Source organism: Nipponia nippon, unplaced genomic scaffold (assembly GCF_047370975.1).
Source record: "Nipponia nippon isolate SJK-2023a ecotype South Korea unplaced genomic scaffold, ASM4737097v1 scaffold_3, whole genome shotgun sequence".
In the NCBI taxonomy this organism is placed as follows: Eukaryota; Metazoa; Chordata; class Aves; order Pelecaniformes; family Threskiornithidae; genus Nipponia; species Nipponia nippon.
This window is the reverse complement of record NW_028262347.1, coordinates 98,136,325-98,155,880: the sequence shown is the minus strand read 5'-3', so window position 1 is coordinate 98,155,880 and position 19,556 is coordinate 98,136,325. Positions and strand designations below refer to the sequence as shown.

The 19,556-nt window shown below is 38.4% G+C and overlaps 2 protein-coding genes across 15 annotated transcripts in view; one reads left to right on the top strand and one right to left on the bottom strand.

The window, feature by feature from the left end:
• Positions 1–15,635, bottom strand: part of DYDC1 (DPY30 domain containing 1) — a 32,628-nt gene extending 16,993 nt beyond the window's left edge. The window contains exons 1-7 of one of the 14 annotated variants that reach the window (XM_087768256.1): positions 14,595–14,945; positions 13,538–13,679; positions 13,157–13,309; positions 12,938–13,060; positions 11,099–11,179; positions 10,056–10,148; positions 6,059–8,381 (exon numbers count right to left, since the gene is read on the bottom strand). In XM_087768256.1, the coding sequence (XP_087624382.1) occupies positions 8,328–8,381; positions 10,056–10,148; positions 11,099–11,179; positions 12,938–13,060; positions 13,157–13,303 (498 nt within the window). In that variant the 5' untranslated portion in view covers positions 13,304–13,309; positions 13,538–13,679; positions 14,595–14,945 and the 3' untranslated portion in view covers positions 6,059–8,327. The other 13 variants (XM_087768259.1, XM_087768255.1, XM_009468136.2 and 10 more) reach the window with 13 other exon arrangements.
• Positions 15,636–15,642: 7 nt separating this feature from the next.
• Positions 15,643–19,285, top strand: EXOSC3 (exosome component 3). Its single transcript, XM_087768267.1, has 4 exons — positions 15,643–16,038; positions 16,140–16,289; positions 17,193–17,344; positions 18,989–19,285. The coding sequence occupies exons 1-4, from the start codon at positions 15,763–15,765 to the stop codon at positions 19,188–19,190; spliced, it is 780 nt and encodes a 259-aa protein (XP_087624393.1). The 5' UTR covers positions 15,643–15,762; the 3' UTR covers positions 19,191–19,285.
• Positions 19,286–19,556: the final 271 nt, after the last annotated feature.

The window sequence follows — 19,556 nt, the reverse complement described above, 5'->3', positions numbered from 1 at the left end:
TCCTTTTAAAAAGCAATTTTTTAAAAGTCACATGCAGGATTATCAAAGTTTAAAAATAGAAAACAGAGAATCTTTTAATGAGCCTTCCAAAATTTTTAGTAATAAAGACATATGCACCTGGTGGTTTCTTATTCCCCATGTTTTTGTGACTGACAGCCTACTCACTCTCTATTGGAAAATACAGAAAAAACACCAAAGAATGCTAAACCAACCCAAGCGCTTCTGCTAGAAGTTCACATGTAACAACTATGTTTTTTTCTGTGAGGGCAAATTTTTACCCTTCTGCCGAATGGCACTAGGTCTAGCTAAGAACTAAAGTGGGACTTGTGAGGTGTAATAATATCATTTTGACCCTTAGCAACAACAACACTTTTAGCAAAGAGAAATGTCAGGACTAAGAACGTCACACCCTACCTGTTGTACTGGTAACTAACTAAAAACCCTCCTGAATACGATCCGCTGTCAGTGTTTGCAAGGTGAATTAAGACTATAAAATTCAAAATTTGGTTCTTAAGGAGTAAGATCGATATTTTTTTTCATTTCTGCAATGCAGAGTATTCAAGTTATGCTTATCACAAAAACCACAGTACTCCAGGAAACGGACCAGCAACACTAGATCTTCTCAAGGAAGCGGACCCAGTTTTAGTCCTGTAAAGGGAAACTGAAGCCTGCAGCTCTACTAGGCAGGGAAGGAGAAGGACAGAACTACCAATTATTCTCTTTACCATCGTAAGCCCTAACCTACATGGGTACATAGGATAGCCACGGGTAGTAGCTCATAGCTAAACATGTGCAGGAGCTGCTCTTACAGTATATCTCTTTCTTCTTCCACTCCAGTATTTTCTTATCCCTTGGTTCTTTTTCTGCCTTCCAGCTTTTCCCACTAATAGATTTAAGGAGTGCCTTAATTTCCTAAATTCACATCAATCATTGATTCTGTTTCCTAGGCAGAGGACTGTTTCCTCTTTCTGAGGTTGACCACTTACAGGGTTCCTGCTAGTGCTCCCTTCCTATGTCCACAATCCACGTTGCTTGTAATTAAACACCAGTGTTGCTTTTGGCCTCTCAACAGTTAGCTAAGTCAACCAGAAAATAGAGAACAGAGCAGACATGCTATAACCAAAACCTATCAGCTATTCCTATCAAATCTTGAAAGAAAAAGCATTTGACCTGTACATATTAGCAGGTATAGACAATGAAGTGAAAGAAGATCACATCTTCTGCTTTTGAAAATTAGTATCGAAATTGGCACTCATCATAAACCAACTCCTCTAAGACATCCTCTTTTCTGTGTCTTTAGAAATCCTGGCTAACGAGAAAACTAATGGTAAGTCTACACTGCAGTTTATTATTAACCACTTCCCAGTTGCTACCAATGGCTTAGCATCCCAACAGCAACAGTCAGAGAACAGGGCATTTGGAGGTTTTCAGTGATGAGTTCTATTTTGTTACCTCTCCACCTCTGCAGTACCATAAAATATGTCATTGGGATTCTGTAAGTCTTTAGAAGCAAGGTCAACAAAGCGATTGCAATGTGTAATTATTTTTAAGACACATACAGACATTCCCATGCAGCTGGCATGAATGTTTTGCCAGGACTCAAGCGGGAGTCCTGCCAGTAAATTCAGTAAGCACAGACCTGATCTCCTTAGAAACTAAAATATTCTCTATACAGACAGAAAACTAGAATACAAAATTCATTTCCAGATTTTGAATTCACAAACATTTGAACCTATTCAAAGCTGCAGGTTTCATTTTTACAGTGTTTACAACATTGAAATACTGTAAGCAATAAAATTTTATTTTAATTAATACTAGGTATTTACTTATCCTACCAAACCAAGCAAAACACAGAATAGTCAATGGATCTTTTTTTAAAGGTTAGATGGTCCTTTGATTTAAAGAAGTGTGAAAAATATTGGTGTATTGCTCCCAGCTGCAAGAGCTTACCACACAAAATTAGCAACTTTCCTATAGTCACAGAATAGTGAGACGGTTGTAGCTGCTCAAGAGACATTTGAAGGAACTGCAGCAAAAAAAGGAAACCTGCCTTTACAGTAGTCTATGTCAAGAGTGAGGCCAAGTATATAGAAATATATAGGTCTGGCTATTCTCCTGATTTTTTATGCCAAGCAAAGCTTGGGCAAATTCTAAAACAGATTCATACATCATGTAATTATGCTGAGTTTCCTAGTAATAGGGTTTTTTTAAAAAAAAGGCTAGAAAAGTCACATAAGAAGGGTAATGGGAATATGTGTTTGAGTTAACAGTGGCCTATGTCTGAGCAGTGGTGAAAACATTTATACTAAAGATATTAAGAGATCAGTGTCTATAAAAACATGATCTATTGAAACAAGAAAATAGTTAGTGTTTCAGAGGAATGACTGATCATAGTTCTTGCCAAGAAATCTGACTAAATAGTTTTAAAATACAAGCAAATACAATAACACTTAACACAAGCTGAAGTGAGAAACAAAATAGTGGTGCATTTTTGCTATAGGCTCCACTTAGATAGATACATATGCCCACTGAAAAAATGTTGAAGAACAGCTGCCTCAGAACTTCACAGCAGTCCCAGCCCTAGAAATTTTCAGCTGTCAGTGCCTAAGGGTAACTTTTCAGTGCAGCTAGGTTTACAATGAAACAAACAACAGATCCTGTTTCCAGGGTTACAACTAGTGGCTAAATAAATAGCATTTTTTAAACTTATCTTCTAAACACATCAGTGGCAAAACCACAATTGCTTAAGATAATAACGAACCAAATACAGGTGTGTCTGCATGCAGCCAGTCATTTCTGGAAGAAAGTACATTCAGGAGGTGGAGTAGAAATGAAGCAGAATGATTGGAGAAGCCCAACACACTCCCAGGAATGTGACTTGAAACTGAGCAAAGGGGAGCTGCAGTGCCCCTTTGCTGCAACGGGAATTATTTATTATCTGAATGTTTCCTCTCTCTCCCACCCTCCCCGCAACAATTAATCTCTGTTTTCTTTTGCAGTATCTTTCCCTACATGTAGTTTGAATCAATCAATTCTCTCATGTTTTAATATTAAGTATATTAAAAGTTTAATAAATAGGAGACAGCTTCTCAGAGGTAGAACTCATGCTCATGTTAGTAGAGAGCTCAATCCTCTGATGATTTCAACCACAGCTTTTTCCGCAATTTCAGTGAGAACAAAATTGAGATCCTTGGAAGACTACTTCCTCGGTGCACCAAAAAATGTTTTGCTTCAAATTTTTTTTTGAAACAAAACAACAACAATCAGCCCCATTGTAGAGCTGAAAATATAATTCAGTTCATTAAGAAAAACAGACTAACCAAGATACTGATCAAATTCAGACAAACTTCCTCCTCCTCCCCCAGAAAAAAAGCTAATTTCTTTATCTGGAATCTGCTAGACTACATCTAAGTTATAAAGAAACCACTGAGTAAAATAATTTATTTTGTCCAGAATACAATTTGCTGAACTCAAACACCAATGCGTTCTTGCATCAAACTAAAATCACATGTTTTTCCCACTTAACTTTCCCAAGACTACGGAAAAAAGAAAATCCTTTATAACAGCAACTTCTGTTGAGATCCATGAATGACTACATGCAGAAAGTGGCAAAATTTCTAAATTTTTCTAATTTCCTAAATCTTCCAAATACTCCTTAGAGAAGGTAAGATTATTCAGATAACTTTGGTATGACATTCCAAAATATTAATGTTTTTTTCTAAATCAAACCCCAGATTCACATCATTGTTTAAAATACACTGAAATTTTAAATTATGCCAGATGCAAAACGATGGTGAAGACTTTTGATTTTTAATGAAGTATGTACTTCTGTGTCAGTAGAGACATCAATACAGCCTTTGTAATAGATAACAACTCAAATAAGATTCACCAACAAGAAGCAAATGGCAACCTTCTCTACTTAATACATTACTTGACTGTTTGCCTGCAGATTTACTTTCAGGTGATAATACAAACATGCTTAGTATTAATAATAAAATGGTTTAACATTATCACTTTTTTTTTAACCTCCCCCTCAATTAATTCATGTCCATATAGCCAAAGGACTAACCTAAGGAAATGGTCGTCTCAATTTTTTTCAAAATGGCCATTGATTTTTGGGCGCCCTGCAACTAAAGATAAAATGGAAGTGCTCGGCATCTCCACACAGGCCCTAGTGAACGTAATTTCTCATGATGTAGCATCTTCTAGAGTAACTTATTTCAAATAAAACGTAGTACAAATGACAACAATTCTGACCTCTGATCCAAGTTAAATTCTGACCTCTGATTTTGGTTTATGATAATGATTCTACAAGGTGCAGGTTAACAGGGAGACCCACAGCATTTAAGTTGGATATACATTTGAGAGCTCTCAAATTCTGTGAATCATTCTGTTTCTTAAAAAGTTCGCTACACTCTTGACACCTCGATTAAATGACGTTACTCTACCTTGCCTTTCTTCCACTATTATTAGCCCAATAATACCTATATAAATGTTTATACTAGAATAGCTTCTTCCATCATATGGACTGAAACAAATACACAAGTATAAAGCACAAAGACTGTATGGGGGTTTATAATGGTAGTGCCAGAAAACAAACAGAAGTAAAAAAAAACATCAAACAAGTATACTGGTAAGATATTTTAAAAGGTAGATTGGTCCTTATCAGCAAATAACAGGATTAGACTCTCTTTTCTAGCTGTAGTCAACAGACAACACTGGTCTTTATCTAACCTAAGTACAGGAAAAACTTCACAGAAGTCAAGCAATTAATAGCTGACTTCAAATATGAGTAAACTGTATTAGCAAAGTTCAGAGGAATTCAATTTTACATTTAATCCAGACTAATTAATCCAACTCTCATTACCATTAGCAAATTACGGTATAAAGCTTTTGCTTACAAAAAGATAAATTAGTTCCTTTAGACTATGAAGGAAAATCATCCATCATAGGAAAGGGAGCTGCAGACTTAATAAAGCCTATTCTGTTAAAAGATAACATTAAAATGTGCTTGCTGCAACATGGATATCTCCTTCTAGGAGAAAAGCTTCCCACATTGCAGAGCTGAGTTTCCATCCTTGTGAGCAGACTGATAGTTAATCTGATTCATTTTGTCCTATTCTGGGCTTCATATCTGTTTTCACCCTTATGCTCCAGTCCTGCTGGAATGAGAACAGCTGTGAATGGGCACATTACTATCAGCACATTCTTTGGAGGATCTGTACGTGGGGTCTGATAGCAGCCTAAATAAGTCTGCTCCTATTCTGAAGAAAGGAAAAACGACAATTTCATAAATCTTCTGTCAGTATTTAGCATCTTGTTTTCAGCAACATTTTGCATCACCTGCCTCTGAATTCCATCTTCTTCATTCCACAGAAATATATTCACAAGGGAATGCAAGCTGTAGCTTAAATTAAATTAGGTCATTGCATTTTTTTTTCAATATACGACTTTAGATTTTATGCAGAGATTAAACTGTATTAACGCTTCTGAAATCACATCATGTGCAGTAAAAACAAAATAGTCTCTTCTCTGTTCTCTTCCTGTTCCAGGCTCTAGCTTGCTGTATTCCAAAAAAGGTTAAAGTTCAGAAGGACAAGGCAAAAATGATTTTAAGCTGCCTTAATCTCCCTCCAGGCTTAGACACCCAAGCAGAAGTCATCTTTGCTTTGAACTACATTTCCAAGTTACCTACAGGCTGCTTTGCACCTTAAGAAAGCACTGAGCTAAGAACTGTTTACCCTCTGGTCCCTTATCCAACATAAGAATTCATATAAAGCTGTAGAAAGCGACTAGTGCACTGGGTCTATGCACATCAAATCCTGAAAAAATGGGAATTCCTATAAATAACATTTGAACAACTTATGTCTTCTGTACATAATATAACAGCAAAGGAATAGGTAAATTGGAATCTACCATTTTATTTTGACCCTTGCCAAGCAATTTTCTGATAAAAGTTTCCATCCAAAAATTCAATTCCTATCTAGAAAGAGAATGGGGAATATAAACGGCAGGATCACAAAGAAAAAGTCACAGTTAAAAATAAGCTGAAACAAAATGACAAACAAAAGTTGTATTTTTCATGGGTTGTAACTGACAGAGACACCAGTGTGTTTATTTAGGATGCACTCTAGTGGACACATATATAACAAAATCAAGCAAAGATACAAATGTTATGAAAAGAGAAAATGCAAGCCACATATTAGAAGCAGTAATTAGAATTATTTACTAGCATGTTTTAAAATACTGTCTTACAACTTGAACATATTTCCTAATTAAATATGAAGGCTGTATGAAGGCTTAAATTTTCATAGTCAACATGATTGGACATAAAATGTAAATGGACACAAGTTACTTATCAATTTTTGAAAATTTTAGTCTAAATAACAAGATTCAGCTATACATACTGGCTCAAAAGAGAAACTCCATCTATTTATCCAGTTACTCCATCTCTTTGAGATTGGCAGAAGAAGCTGCTGTGCATACAGTGTTAATACGTGTAATTAGAACTTTAGTATCTTAAAATGCAGCCTTAAAATGATACTATTTTAACTGTAACTAATAAATATAATTATAAACTGTGACAAAATCAGTTTTACTGGAATATCAACCATAAAGGCTATCTCTCATTCCAGAGAAAAGGTTCTTGACTGTCATAGAAATTGCAAACCTATACTGACGCAGAATAATGTAGATAGCAAAGCCTGACCACCTATTCACAAAAGTAGTTCCATTTTTCATTACTTGAAAAGTTACACAAACATTTCTAATTATTCATGCCTAGAAAGTGACATTTTTCTCTTTTGCTTTTAAAGATGTTCATAAAAGATGTGCCAATTAACACCATCCAAAAAGCAATATGGCAATAAAGAGGGCAACAGGATTTTTTTTAATAACTGTACTTTATTATTTTTGAGGGAAAAGTAATATATTACTATACTAGAAATCAGTACTGCTTACCTTTTTAAAAATTGATAGGATTATGCCTAGTATGAGCTACATGAACAGAACAAGTTATTCAGAGCAGGAAAATATTTATTACATGATTGACCTTTGCCTGTTGGGTATATAGATATTTTTAACAGTTTGCCAAAGACAGCAAAACCCTTAAAGCTAGCTATAATGTAAAGAAATTAGAGTGAAATTATCCCAAAAATCTCTTTCATCTGAAAACTGAAGAATGCAGTGAATGCACTAACTATGCCCTGAATTTGTAATGAATAGCATTTTCATTATACGATATTAGCAATGACTTAATGTTAATTGTCCAACTAACCTGTATTATTAGAAGACACTGAGATGCAAAGGCACGTTTTAGCCAAGAAGCCTAGGATTTTTTAAGGCTGGTGTCTTTTCCATTTATAATGAACAGACACGGAACATTCTTGACAGCCTGTACCAAGATATCGGTGATTACAGAAATTTGTTCTTATAAAAATTAATGCAATCTTTAAGGATTATAAAACTTATTTTTATAGATAAATATGGATCAAGCTAAATATTCTTCAGATTTTTTAGAAGTGAAGCTTTGAGAACTAAAAATGGTATTTAGTAAAGACAACACAGATGTAATTTATTGATTTGCAAATTTAAGACAAATGCAGGAAAGACTACTTTAAGACTTGACTAATCAAAACTGATATGCAGACACTTGCAGCTCACCTAATATCAGGTTATTATAAAGCCTAGAGCAAACACCTAGAGTTACAAAAAGCACCTCATGATTTCTAAGACAGACAAGATCTTTTAGTGTATCTGTCTACTGAGTCACATAAAGTTTAATTTATCTCTTCCAGATAAATTGGAAAATCTTCTGATTTGATTTTTGCATCTGGTTTGATGTGCAGAACTCCATCTTCTAATCTAACCTAATGTCTCCATCTTCTAATCTATAGAGCATTCCCTCTTTCTATCAGAAACCATTCAAATTCTTGGAAAATCCTTTTTCAGTAATCTTTTATTCTTTTAATATTGATTCAAATTATCATATTGTAGCCTCTACTCCAAAATAATTTTGACATATTAATTGTATCTATAATTATTAAGTTGTTACACTTCAAGAATCAATGGGCAATAAGTAGAAAATATACGTACTGCTTTCATTTCAATTGCAGTTTTCTTCCTCTGAGTCAGCCACACTAGCTACAATGGTTTAAGAATAAAAAGGAAGCATCACATGCCAGAATTAACAGACTTTATGCAAGCACCCTGAAAGCACAGAAACTGAAACAACAGGTATATAAATCATTTCTATATATAAAATACATAAATTAAGACACTACACTTCAGGATCAGCCAGTAATGAGTAGAAAATATATTTACTGCTTTCAGATCAGTTGGGAACTTTCTTGTTCTGATTCTGCCGTGAGATCTGTTATACTCTAAAACCAAAAAAAGAAATTCTGTCAATTGCCAGCATTAACTGAACTTTGTAAAAAGAAAAAAAGAGGAAAAAAGAAAGAGAAAAACCACACATGACAGACAAGTTGGTATTCATCAATATAATTATGTAGTCTTCCATTCAGTGAAATACGATGAAGTTCATCAACAGACTTTATAATAAAATTCAGTGAGTCTGGATAGAGTATTATGATTCTGAGAACAGAACAGTTTCAATAGTACAAGTCCGTATACTTTAATTTTATTGGTCTGTTCTTAATTTTTAGTTTAATTCAACAAATGTATTACTGTAAAACCTGAAATAACATCACCGAAGGCCTATGTAATCTAACTTTAAATGACTTTTGGCATGAAAAATTGGAAGATGGCACATAAAAGGAGAAGCAGATAAGTTTAGTACTCATTTTCACTTCTGGTTTTGCAATTCACTTATTTAAGAACACATAAAATATGCCTGAAGCCTCAAGAATACTTTTTAATATGTAATTATCAGAAAACTATAAAAACTGGGGCTATAAGAGACCTTGAGAATTCATCTGATTTACCTTAGTGAAAAAAACAGCTGTAAAAACCTGACCCTAAGAATAGCCATAAGTATGTTCATAACTATATTTAGAGAACACTTATAAACCAGGCTGTTATTAAAGTAACCTTAAGCATAAAGCATATTAATATCACAATATAAATTCTGAGCTAGAATTAAACTACTGATACCAGAAATTAAGTGAGCAAATAATTAAGGCTAATAAAGGAAAAAGGGTTCTGATAATGATGTATTAAAACTAGTTTATCAAAATCTCAAGTCATACCACTTGGAATACTCTAACTGGAAAAAGTCAGATATCAATATCTGTATGACCAGTGAATACTCATAAAGCTGAATGATTTTGCAGGAGTTGGCAGTATCTGTTAAATGTACTGCCATGCCTTATAATAAATGAAGGCTGATTCATGGCCCCTCATTTCCCTGGACTGTCAAGTATAAAAGGAATGAGAAAAAAAAAAAAAAAAAACAACAAAATGAAACACCTGGGCATAGAAGATGTCTGAGGATCACAATTATGGAGCCATAGCTGCAGTACTGAAAGCAGTACATTCATGTTGGCACAGGGCTCAGATAACCTGATTCTCAGCAGGTCCTAGCCTTTAGTGAGCACTGTGTGTCCTTAGTATCTGGTCTTCTATGTTAAATGTTTGCTCAGATATCTCTGCAAGAGTGCATTCTGCTGCACAAAAAATATACTTCACACCAACCAGAAAAATATAAATAACTTAAATCACTCAAAAACGAGTCATCTTTTGTGATTTAGTACATGTTGTATACAACTATCTGTTCACATGGCGAAGGAAGGCTGCCTCCTCTCTGAGGATATTTATACTTTCATTTTTAACATATCTGAATACAAAAGGGCATTTTAAATCTTGAAGATCCGGTCAGCCAACACCACACAGTCTTTTAGAAGGGCTTAATTTGTACCAGAGAACAGGCTAAGGATAATTTGGAGGTTGTGGCCAAAATACCATCCCTTAAAACCATAGAAGAGAAACAGCACAGTCTTAACTGCAACAGTTTTAACCTTTGATATGCCAGCACAGAAAAGCAAATCTGTAAGAATCAATCATTTATAATCTCCCTGTTCTTTCTAAAAACTTACCTCAAACTGTCCATCCTCATCTAGCTCCTCAACTCTGGTCAAATTAGGCGCTCCAGGTCTATCTGTAAGTTCAGCTATCGTCTTTTCATTTTCCTATAGTAATGAAAACCAGTTTTCAGTTAAAAGTATTCCATGTCATGAATAATTATCTATAGACAATATTTCAGATGTGTTAAAATGACATTATGTATTAATATAAAGACAATACTTTAGATGTGTGCTATACAAATGTGTTAGTATGCCAATATGGCTTTGTATGCTTGTTAAAGACTATTTTTATCAGTATTTTTAAATAACAGGAACCTTCAGTTAAATTTCTACATATTAATTTTTCCTGTTAGTTTCATATTGTCATTTTTCTACAATTATGCTCTGTCAGTATTTTAACAGAGTGCTCTAAAAATGTACACATCTCTAAAATATGACGTGCTCCACATAAATTTAAGAGATATTCACATTTAAAAGCTTTATCGAGATAAACATGCCAGTTATCAGTGCATGTTTTTACTGAAATAGCATTAAAAGACTATACATTTACATGGACATCTGTATACGCATTCTTCTGTTAGTATAAATTCCTGTGCACCAGGAGGATTTCAGAATCAAGAGGCATCCCAACTCCAAACCATAGTTCTTTTCCAGATAGAGCAAATGGACTTTGCGCTGACACGCAGTAAAACATGACTGTCTAGACACTTAAATTAGACATGCTTAAGTTATAATACTTTCTTATAAATACTGTCAAGGAATGTGAAAGCATCAACTAAGCTGACCTTATGCTAAATTTTGCAATAAATTTATGCTCTGTTCTGAACATAAACTAAATAAACCTAATTGAACAGACCAAAATTCAAGCATAAAACCCAGACTGGAAGCAAGGTGTTGGACATTCTTTCCCCATTTTCACAACTTTTTTTAAAAAAATTATGTGTTAGTTCAACACCCATGGGCTTCTGCCTTGTGTTTTGTATTTAGCGCCTGCATCTGGAAAAGACAGCTGATTAACAGTGTTTTCAGACCACTGACTAAGCTTTGGCTTAAACCTCTTGATCTTTCTGCTGCAACAGCATTTTGTCTTCTTCATTCTGCAGTTCCAGCTCCTGACATTCTTGTTCCAACTGAGCCTGCAGTCAGTTTAAGACAGGACAAATTAGAAGGAAAAAAATCCAACATTCATCTTCCCCACCCCATTGCTTACAATGGATTTCATGATTGAAATCTTAAATAAAACAAAAAAGGAAGCATAAAACATAACTGCAATGTTAATAACATAAAGCTCTTTCAGTATCATCTGACTCAACATTTTCATAGGTTTTAGACTCTCATGGATAGAAAGGCTTTACTACCAAGAGGAAGAAGAAATAGACAACTGAAGTTAGTGTACACACTTAAGATACTGTCTCATTCCTCATGCTCTTTATCAGTCTGCATGCATTATCTCCTATACTTTGGATTAAGCTCTTTGGTACTTCCTGTAGTATCTAGCACTGATAGATAAATCCATAGAATCAAATCTATAGAAAAGATTGGCAAGCAATGCCATTAACATTAATCACCTTCATCATCAACCTTTAAAATTTCCAATGGGAAATATCTAATACAAAGTGTTTACTATTTGTGAGCCCAAGTCCTGTTGCATCAAAACTTCAGAAACTACATAATCTAAGTGTTCACATTCAATTACACTAGGGCCTAGAGAATACGGTTTTCTGTAGCATTTTGCAAGCAGCTACTACAAACGTTGCCATGTTGTAGTAACTAGTTTTCACATTCCTTTTTGGTACATATAATCAAACAATGCCTGAGTACGTGACTATAGCCAAAATTGTAAGTTAGGTTAAAAAATGTGTCTCATGTGAGTGTTGTTCAACATCTTTCCCTTAGTTCACATGAAATAATTTATTTAATTCTCTGTGAATTATCTCTAGACACACTCTCATATTCTTGATTCCATTTACTATTTTAAATGACTCATGAAATCCTTAAGCAGATAACTTGGTCTGCAAATTAGTAAATTCCAAATGTAAAAAATGCAAGTGAAATAGAATGAATGCACCTTACACTAGAACCGGGCTTAACAAGATCAGCACAGATTTAAAATTACACTTTTGATTTTAACAGCATGAAAGTCAGACACACAAAAATATCCAGTCAGACAACATCAACATTACCACAGCAACAGAGGCTGTTACATGTGTGGTCAAATTCACATGACTCCGTTATAAAGGACAGCTAGAAACACAGATGTTATCTTTATTTCTCATATTTCAAGTGCACATCGTATGGGACTCAAATTGCTTTATGCCAACAGAAAGTTCAGGTAGCTAAGGAAAGAAAAAGGCATCTCATTGGATCAGGCTATAAATACTGCTTAAGTATGCAGTCTTCTTTCACTGATTTCCAACCATTTTCAGGACTCCATAATTGTGTATACATTTTCTTTACCTTTTTTTGTCTTACTGATATTACATTGAAGTAGGTTGAGACACTAATTGGTTATTACTCCCAGGTCTCCTAGCAGGCCTGTCAAAAATTTTTGCAAAAATTTCTAGCTCTATTTGCACCAGCTCTTGTTCATAATTAACTACAGAAGACAGTCTACTTATTTTAAGTTACTTCTCATGCAAGTCTTAAATTGCTTGCTTTTTGCCTTTGGATCCTTCATTTTTTTTAAATAACATTTTACCACATAGTATGTGAGTTTTCCTTCCCACGTGCTGACTAATCATTTTGGTTATTATTTAGAAAAGTGAGATTAAAATACTTGTTTTACGGTACCTTCTATCAAAATCATTATACAGAGATTAGAAGCACACAGAGCACTAAAAGATGCCACAGCATCATACACTATTTATAATTATCTACTGTTAAGTATTATTAACCTGACGTTGTTCTTCAAGTTTCTGCTGGATCATTAGCTCTTCTTCCTTCATTTTTCTTAACATTTCGAGTTCTACCAGGGCTGCCTCCCGTTCTTGTTCCAGCTCAATCCTCTCCAACATTCTCTATTTCAGAGATAACACAGAATCAATTAAAAAAATAGAGAGACTAAATATTGTGAATTATATTGTCATGATTTTTTTCACCCAAGATGGATCCACCTTTTTTTCTTCATCTAAGATTCTTCTGTAGTTGTAAATCCAATGTGCCAGATACTCTATTGGATCTGCTGGCCGATGCTCTACAACCTCTGCCAGTCCCTTTTTCAAGCAACTTCCCAGGCATCTCTTCAGATACTGAGACTCCATTCACATCTACTAACCACAAGCAGACAGACATTAGCCATCAATGTCAGAATTAAATTAGGGTTTTGAAGAATTATTGCCTCAGGCACCAAATACTAGATATGACATTACTCTTTTTATTAACCTGGCAATTAATAGAAGAAAGTTATTTAAATTTAATATCGGTTTAGTTCTTAAAAGCTCCAGTGATAGATCAGTTATACCAAGCACTGCAGAAAAAAAATGCTCAAAACCCACCCTTACTGTTTAGGCACGTGTAATTCGAACATGCTTGGAAATATGCTGGTAATTCCAGGTCAGCATGACAGCAAAAAAACTCAAAACCACAACAGGACATAGAAAACTTCTATACAGATGTCTGAAAAACAGCAAAGTAGTTCTGTGAAAGATTAAAGACAGATTTTAGTTTGAACTAACAAAGCTATCTTTAGGATATGTATGCAAGACCACGGCCTGAAGCAATCACTCTATACAGTTATGAAAGGAACGCATCCTTGCACACACAAGGTTTAACTGGCCCTCTGCCAGTAAGCACGTAACATACATGAAACCCCATTTCTGCCATGCTAGAACACCCTTCGTTTGCTGTCAAGGCGACTGAAGGCGTCCGGCGCAGCCCGGGCGCGGAGGAGGCAGCGGACCCCTCGCTAGGCGCCGCGCCCGCCGCGCGGCGGGTCCGGTCCCCCGGGAGACGCCGCGCAGCTCTGCGCCGCACGGCCCCGTCGGCGGCAGAGCGCCAGGGCGGTTCGCGCTGCACCGTGTGAAACGCCGCGGGTGTAAAACCTCTCTCAGCCTCCGCACGCACGCCGGCCCCCGAGGTGGCGGGTCCAGAGCGAGCTGCCAGGGCCTGAGGGCGCTACGACACCGTCACTGCCCTAAGCATTTTCACCTGGAGCCTCCACCCACGCCCTCCGCCCCCGGGCTCCATTTAAGCGCAGGCCGGGGCCTCTACCCCTCGCCTGAGCTACATGCTGGGCGGGCCTGTTCCTAGCCCTGCTCCTGGGGTGCTGTTCGCATTTCCTGGGTGGACCTGGCACGTCACCCGGCCTCGCCCGGTGCTCCGTGGACTGTCGCCAGGACCTGTTGCTGTCACCACCCTGCCCCTGGCGCCGTGGGGCTGCCGGTAAGGTAATTACCTGGCCTGCGCTGTGGCTGCTCTCAGCTCCCCACTCGCTTCCCCTCAGAGAGCAGCCCCGCCGCTGCTGCTCCCTGGCGCTAGCTCCCGGAGCCCCGAGCGCAGCGCCCGGACGGCAGCCGCCTCCCCCCCCCCAAACACAGGCACCCCCGCTCCTACCGACCGCCTGCGGGGCGCCTCGCCACCGGCTCCAACGCCGCAACGGGCGCCGAGAGACTCAGTTGCTGGGTTGCTAAGCGACGCCGGTCGCGAGCGCGCCGTGACCTCTACGTTGGCGGCAGAAGGCACGCGATTGGAGGAAGGGCCCAGGTGGGCGGTGCCAACCGCGGCAGCCGGCGTGGGGCGTCCGCTGCCGCCACTCGGGGTCTCCCCGGGGCAAACCCGTGTGGAAGGCGTCTAACGCCATCTCTCCGTCAGCGGTTTGCCTTCGTAACAGGAAGGGTTTCCGCAAAACCGAAAAACAGCTTTAATCAGTCCTGAAGCAATATACTGGCAACGGGCAGATCCTTCCTGTTTAGAGAGTAAATAATTCCGTGTGTGTACAAATGTGCATACACATGTAAATAAGGACTAGAAAGCAATCTAGGAAAGAAAATATTCCTGGGATTTTAGCGTCAGGAACCTAAGCTAGCACGCAACAAGGGTTTTGTAGCCGACTCCAGGATACCTTTTTAAATAAAGCTGTCATCTCCCATGCTTGACATCAGGCTTCCAGAATTAAAGCAGGCGGATCTTTTCTCTTCTTTGACAAACTTCGTGGCCGACATTCACCCCAAATCTGGCCAGCTGTTTCTTTCAGTGGCAACTTTTAATCAGGTATTAAAAAAAAAAAACAAAACAACCTGGAAATGGTTGCAGCTGGAAGAATTAATTCAGTGTCTGTACTAATTCTGAAGCTTAATTGCACGAACGTTACCGTGGCCCTTCCCTCGCAGAAAAGAAAGACGGCAGACTGAATTCTTTCCAGAAGGGAAGGCTGCATGCGAGTAAGGAAGCACACAGCTGATAAAACCGGCCCGTGGAAGGCAAGAAGCCGGCTTCGGCGCTTCTCGTGTGACGCGCGGGGGGCGGAGAAGGCAGGCCGGGGCAGGCGCCACTGTTCCGGCCAGAGGATGTCGCTGGCGCCCTGCGAGCGCGTCCCCCGGGGCGGCCCGGCCTTTACCCCCGGGCTGAGGGAAGCCCGCCCCGGGCTGCGGCTGCCCTGCTGGAAGTGGCCGGTAGAGGGTCCCCGCCGCCGCGGACGAGCCCCCGCCCCGGGAGGAGCGCGGCTCCCTCGGCCCGGCCGCGCCTGCGCGGCGACCGGCGGCGGTTGGGCGCCTGCGCGGCGATGGCGGCGGAGCGCGGCGCGGCGGCCGAGGCCTGCGTGGGGCAGGTGGTGCTGCCCGGGGACGTGCTGCTCCTCCCCGCACACCCCGAGGAGGACGGGGAGCGGCTGCGGCTGGGCGCCGGCGCGGTCCCGCGGGGGCGGCTGCTCTGCGGGCCGGGCCTGCGGCGGTGCGCGGCCGGGCTGCTGGTGACCAAGTGCGGCCTGCTGCGGCACCGCCGGGCGGGCGGCGGCGCGGCGGCGGGCGGCGCCTACTGGGTGGACTCGCAGCAGAAGCGGGTAGGGGCGCGGAGGGACCGGGCGGGGGGCAGGGCGCAGGGGGGTCCCCGTCTTGTCCGCTCTTCACTGACCCGTTTGCCCACGAACGAACCCCGTTGCAGTACGTTCCGGTCAAGGGCGACCACGTAATAGGAATAGTGACGGCCAAAGCGGGAGACGTGTTCAAGCTGGACGTCGGTGGGAGCGAGCAGGCCTCTCTGTCCTACTTGGCCTTTGAAGGCGCCACGAAGAGGAACAGGCCAAACGTGCAGGTAGTGCTTTCATTTATTGGAGGTGACGCCTTCGCGATGTCGTTTCGGGGTGCTTCTGTTACGCTTTAGTAGTTTTTCTTAGTGCAAGGTATTCTTGTAAGTCGCACATAAGAGGAGGAGCGCAAGTTTATTTGCGGTGGTTTTGCTGTGGCCCTCCTTGGAGGTTTTTGCACGATTAGGCTGTGGGCTTTCTGAGGTTTCTTAAGACAACATGTAACTAGTGCCGTTTGGTATCTGTCAGGTGGCAGGCTTTTTCACTCCTTACATTTTAATTTTCCCATAATACTGCCAGCAGTAGATGCAGTTCATGGGTAGTGTGCATCCAAGGGGGCCCTCTGAAGTTAAGCTTTTAAACCAAGCTTTTATACCATGTGATACTGGTAGAAAACAGTTGGGGTTTTAGTAACACTGTTGTAAACAGTTGCGTGGCACGTGCATGCCACAGCTTCTGCATTGAACTGAAATACCATCACTAGAATATAAAAATGGACTGTAAAGAAAAACAAAATAGGTTAGTGGGATTTTTGTTATTGTTGTCCTGATAAATGATTAGAAGAGCAGGTTGCTTAGACTTTTAATACTCTTAAAGTCTGAAGAAAGAGGAATTAATGTTTGATATTTAAAAAAGAGAAGAGGAATACTCCATGAAATAAAATTTTGTACTTTTTTTGGTATCTTTCAAATTCCGGTAGTGATACAAGATAATTATTCCTAGAGGATATTTCCTTTAGTAGAAGAGAGAAAATGAAAATTCCTATTATATCAATTTATTTTTCTATCATCACCAATATTTTAAAAGTATGTTGTGGCCTCATGGGAGGACCTTTATCAACTGAGTATTTCTTATAAATGTGCACTATGATCTTCTCTAATACTTCTGCTTTTTGACACTGCTTTGTTTAGGTGGGGGATCTTATTTATGGTCAATTCCTTGTAGCAAATAAAGACATGGAACCAGAGATGGTCTGTATAGACAGCAGTGGAAGATCAAGTGGAATGGGAATAATTGGACAAGATGGCTTCCTCTTTAAAGTTTCCTTAGGTCTAATAAGAAAGTAAGTACTAAGAAAAGTAAGTAATCGCTCTAACATGTAATATGGTGGGTAAGGTTCCTCTGAGCAGTGTGGACAACTCGGTAATCAGAGTGTGTAATTGTTTCAGTGCATTTATACCAGTTTTGCTGAATAGAGTATGGCTGTTGACCTAGAAGGAGCATGTATTTTCCCCCTTGAGAGATTTAGATGCTCTTCTATATGGTATTGTCTGACCTGTTTAAAAAAAGTGATGTGGTTGCCAACGCAGTGTGGAAAATAAAACCATTGACCTGGGGAAATCAAGCATTCAAGCTGGGGTTTCAGTTATGTACCTACTACCTTGGAGTTTAAAAATTGGAAATGCTTACTGTTCTTTTTCTGCTTAATAGGGTAGTGGGGGATGTAAATTCAGCTGACAGCTGATTAAAGCGGTCTTTCCACATCAATACATATTATTTTCTGACTTCCAAAGAAAAATAAATTGCATTGAAATAAGGATACAGGTAAAAAATTTGTGGGACTTTCATTTGAAACTAGCATGTTAATCCAGGAACCGTTTCATAAGTCTTTAAATGTATTGTGACCTTTGGAGTTACTTCTGCTGATGTAAATACAAGATTTTTGTGACAGTCCATAAGAATGCTAGCTTATACGGATAAATGGTAGTCAAGCTTTGTTGTTGTTTTTGGGTGGGGTTTTTTGTTTTGTTTGTTTTTGTTTTGTTTGTTTTTGTTTTGTTTGTTTTTGTTTTGTTTGTTTTTGTTTTGTTTGTTTTTGTTTTGTTTGTTTTTGTTTTGTTTGTTTTTGTTTTGTTTGTTTTTGTTTTGTTTGTTTTTGTTTTGTTTGTTTTTGTTTTGTTTGTTCTTTGGAAAAGCAGTCTGGAGATGCAGAGCAGCTATTTCATACCTGGGCTTTTTTAAGTAATGATTTGTCTGGTTTACATGTCCCATCATCAGAAGTCATTGTGAACTGACACAAAATATTTTTGCAGCCATTCTGCTTCCAAATTTCGTCTGTGTGCAAGTAAAGAAATAACAGTATATGACAAGTAAACTGCTAAATCCTGATTCGTTTGTTTCTTCTTTGAGAAACCCTGTTGAAGCTTGGTTTAATCCTAGATGTATTACAATATTCTTGACACTTTTATTTTTCAGTATGCTGTCACCTAATAAAAACAAAATATTCTATGTTTACTGCTGTTAATATTGTCTCCTGAAGGAGAAGGGAAGTTGTGTTTTTAATTTATATAAATAATATATATTTATAATATATAAATTTATAAATAGCAGCACTTTTTAAAAATGTCACTTTGAAAAACACTGTAGTTTTAGAATTTAGTAAATCATAGAATTGTTATAAAAGTATCAATTCACTTTAAATTTGTCAGGTATTACTTCTGAACCTAATGAGGAAAAAAACCTATATTTGCAAGTGCTGTATTTTTTTAGGTGCATCTATTTTATATGAGAGGAGTATTAAAAATCTGATACTGTATTGCTATTTTGGATGCATATGCAACTTGATCATCTTACCTTTTGGTGTTGCTTTAATAGCTTCCATAACATCAGTACTGCAGTTTTAGTTATTGATTGATAATAATGTGGTGTCTATCAAATGTAACCACTTACTACTACCACCTCTGACTCTCTTTGATCTTGTTTACAGACTCTTGGCTCCCAAATGTGAAATAATTCAGGAGTTGTCACAATTGTACCCGTTTGAGCTGGTGCTGGGAATGAATGGAAGAATATGGGTAAAAGCAAAAACAGTTCAACAGACTTTAATTATAGTAAATATTTTGGAAGCTTGTGAGTATATGACTGCAGAGCAGAGAAAACAAGCGCTTGCCAAATTGTCAGGGAATTGATAAGAGAAAACCTTGAGGATTTGTTTGAGATGACTGTAGGGTGTTTTGGTTATTTTTGTATTCAGATTTATATTAAAAGCCATTTTTTAAACAAAGTACTAGACTTCTGTTGTTGTTCTTCAGTTCCCTTCTTTATCTAGTCAGCTTGTTTTGTCTTGTTTAGGAACTTAGGTTTTACTCACTTTGATTATGAAACCCTGTTTGTGTTTATGAATTTTCTGACTCGTGTGGTGACAGTCTTTAAAAGCTTCCATTAGCTCTGAGTTTTGACATCTAAATCTTCTGTAAGAAAACTGGTAAACTTGCATATATTTGCTTTTTTAGTCAATATTAAAACTTCAAACGATACATGTTTACTTGTGGTAG

Bases quoted from the DNA above. Each gene is read 5' to 3' on its own strand.
- EXOSC3 (XM_087768267.1), top strand. From the start codon at position 15,763: ATGGCGGCGGAGCGCGGCGCGGCGGCCGAGGCCTGCGTGGGGCAGGTG. The intron at 16,039-16,139 runs GTAGGGGCGCGG...ACCCCGTTGCAG, and splicing joins TGGACTCGCAGCAGAAGCGG to TACGTTCCGGTCAAGGGCGA. The intron at 17,345-18,988 runs GTAAGTACTAAG...TCTTGTTTACAG, and splicing joins TCCTTAGGTCTAATAAGAAA to ACTCTTGGCTCCCAAATGTG.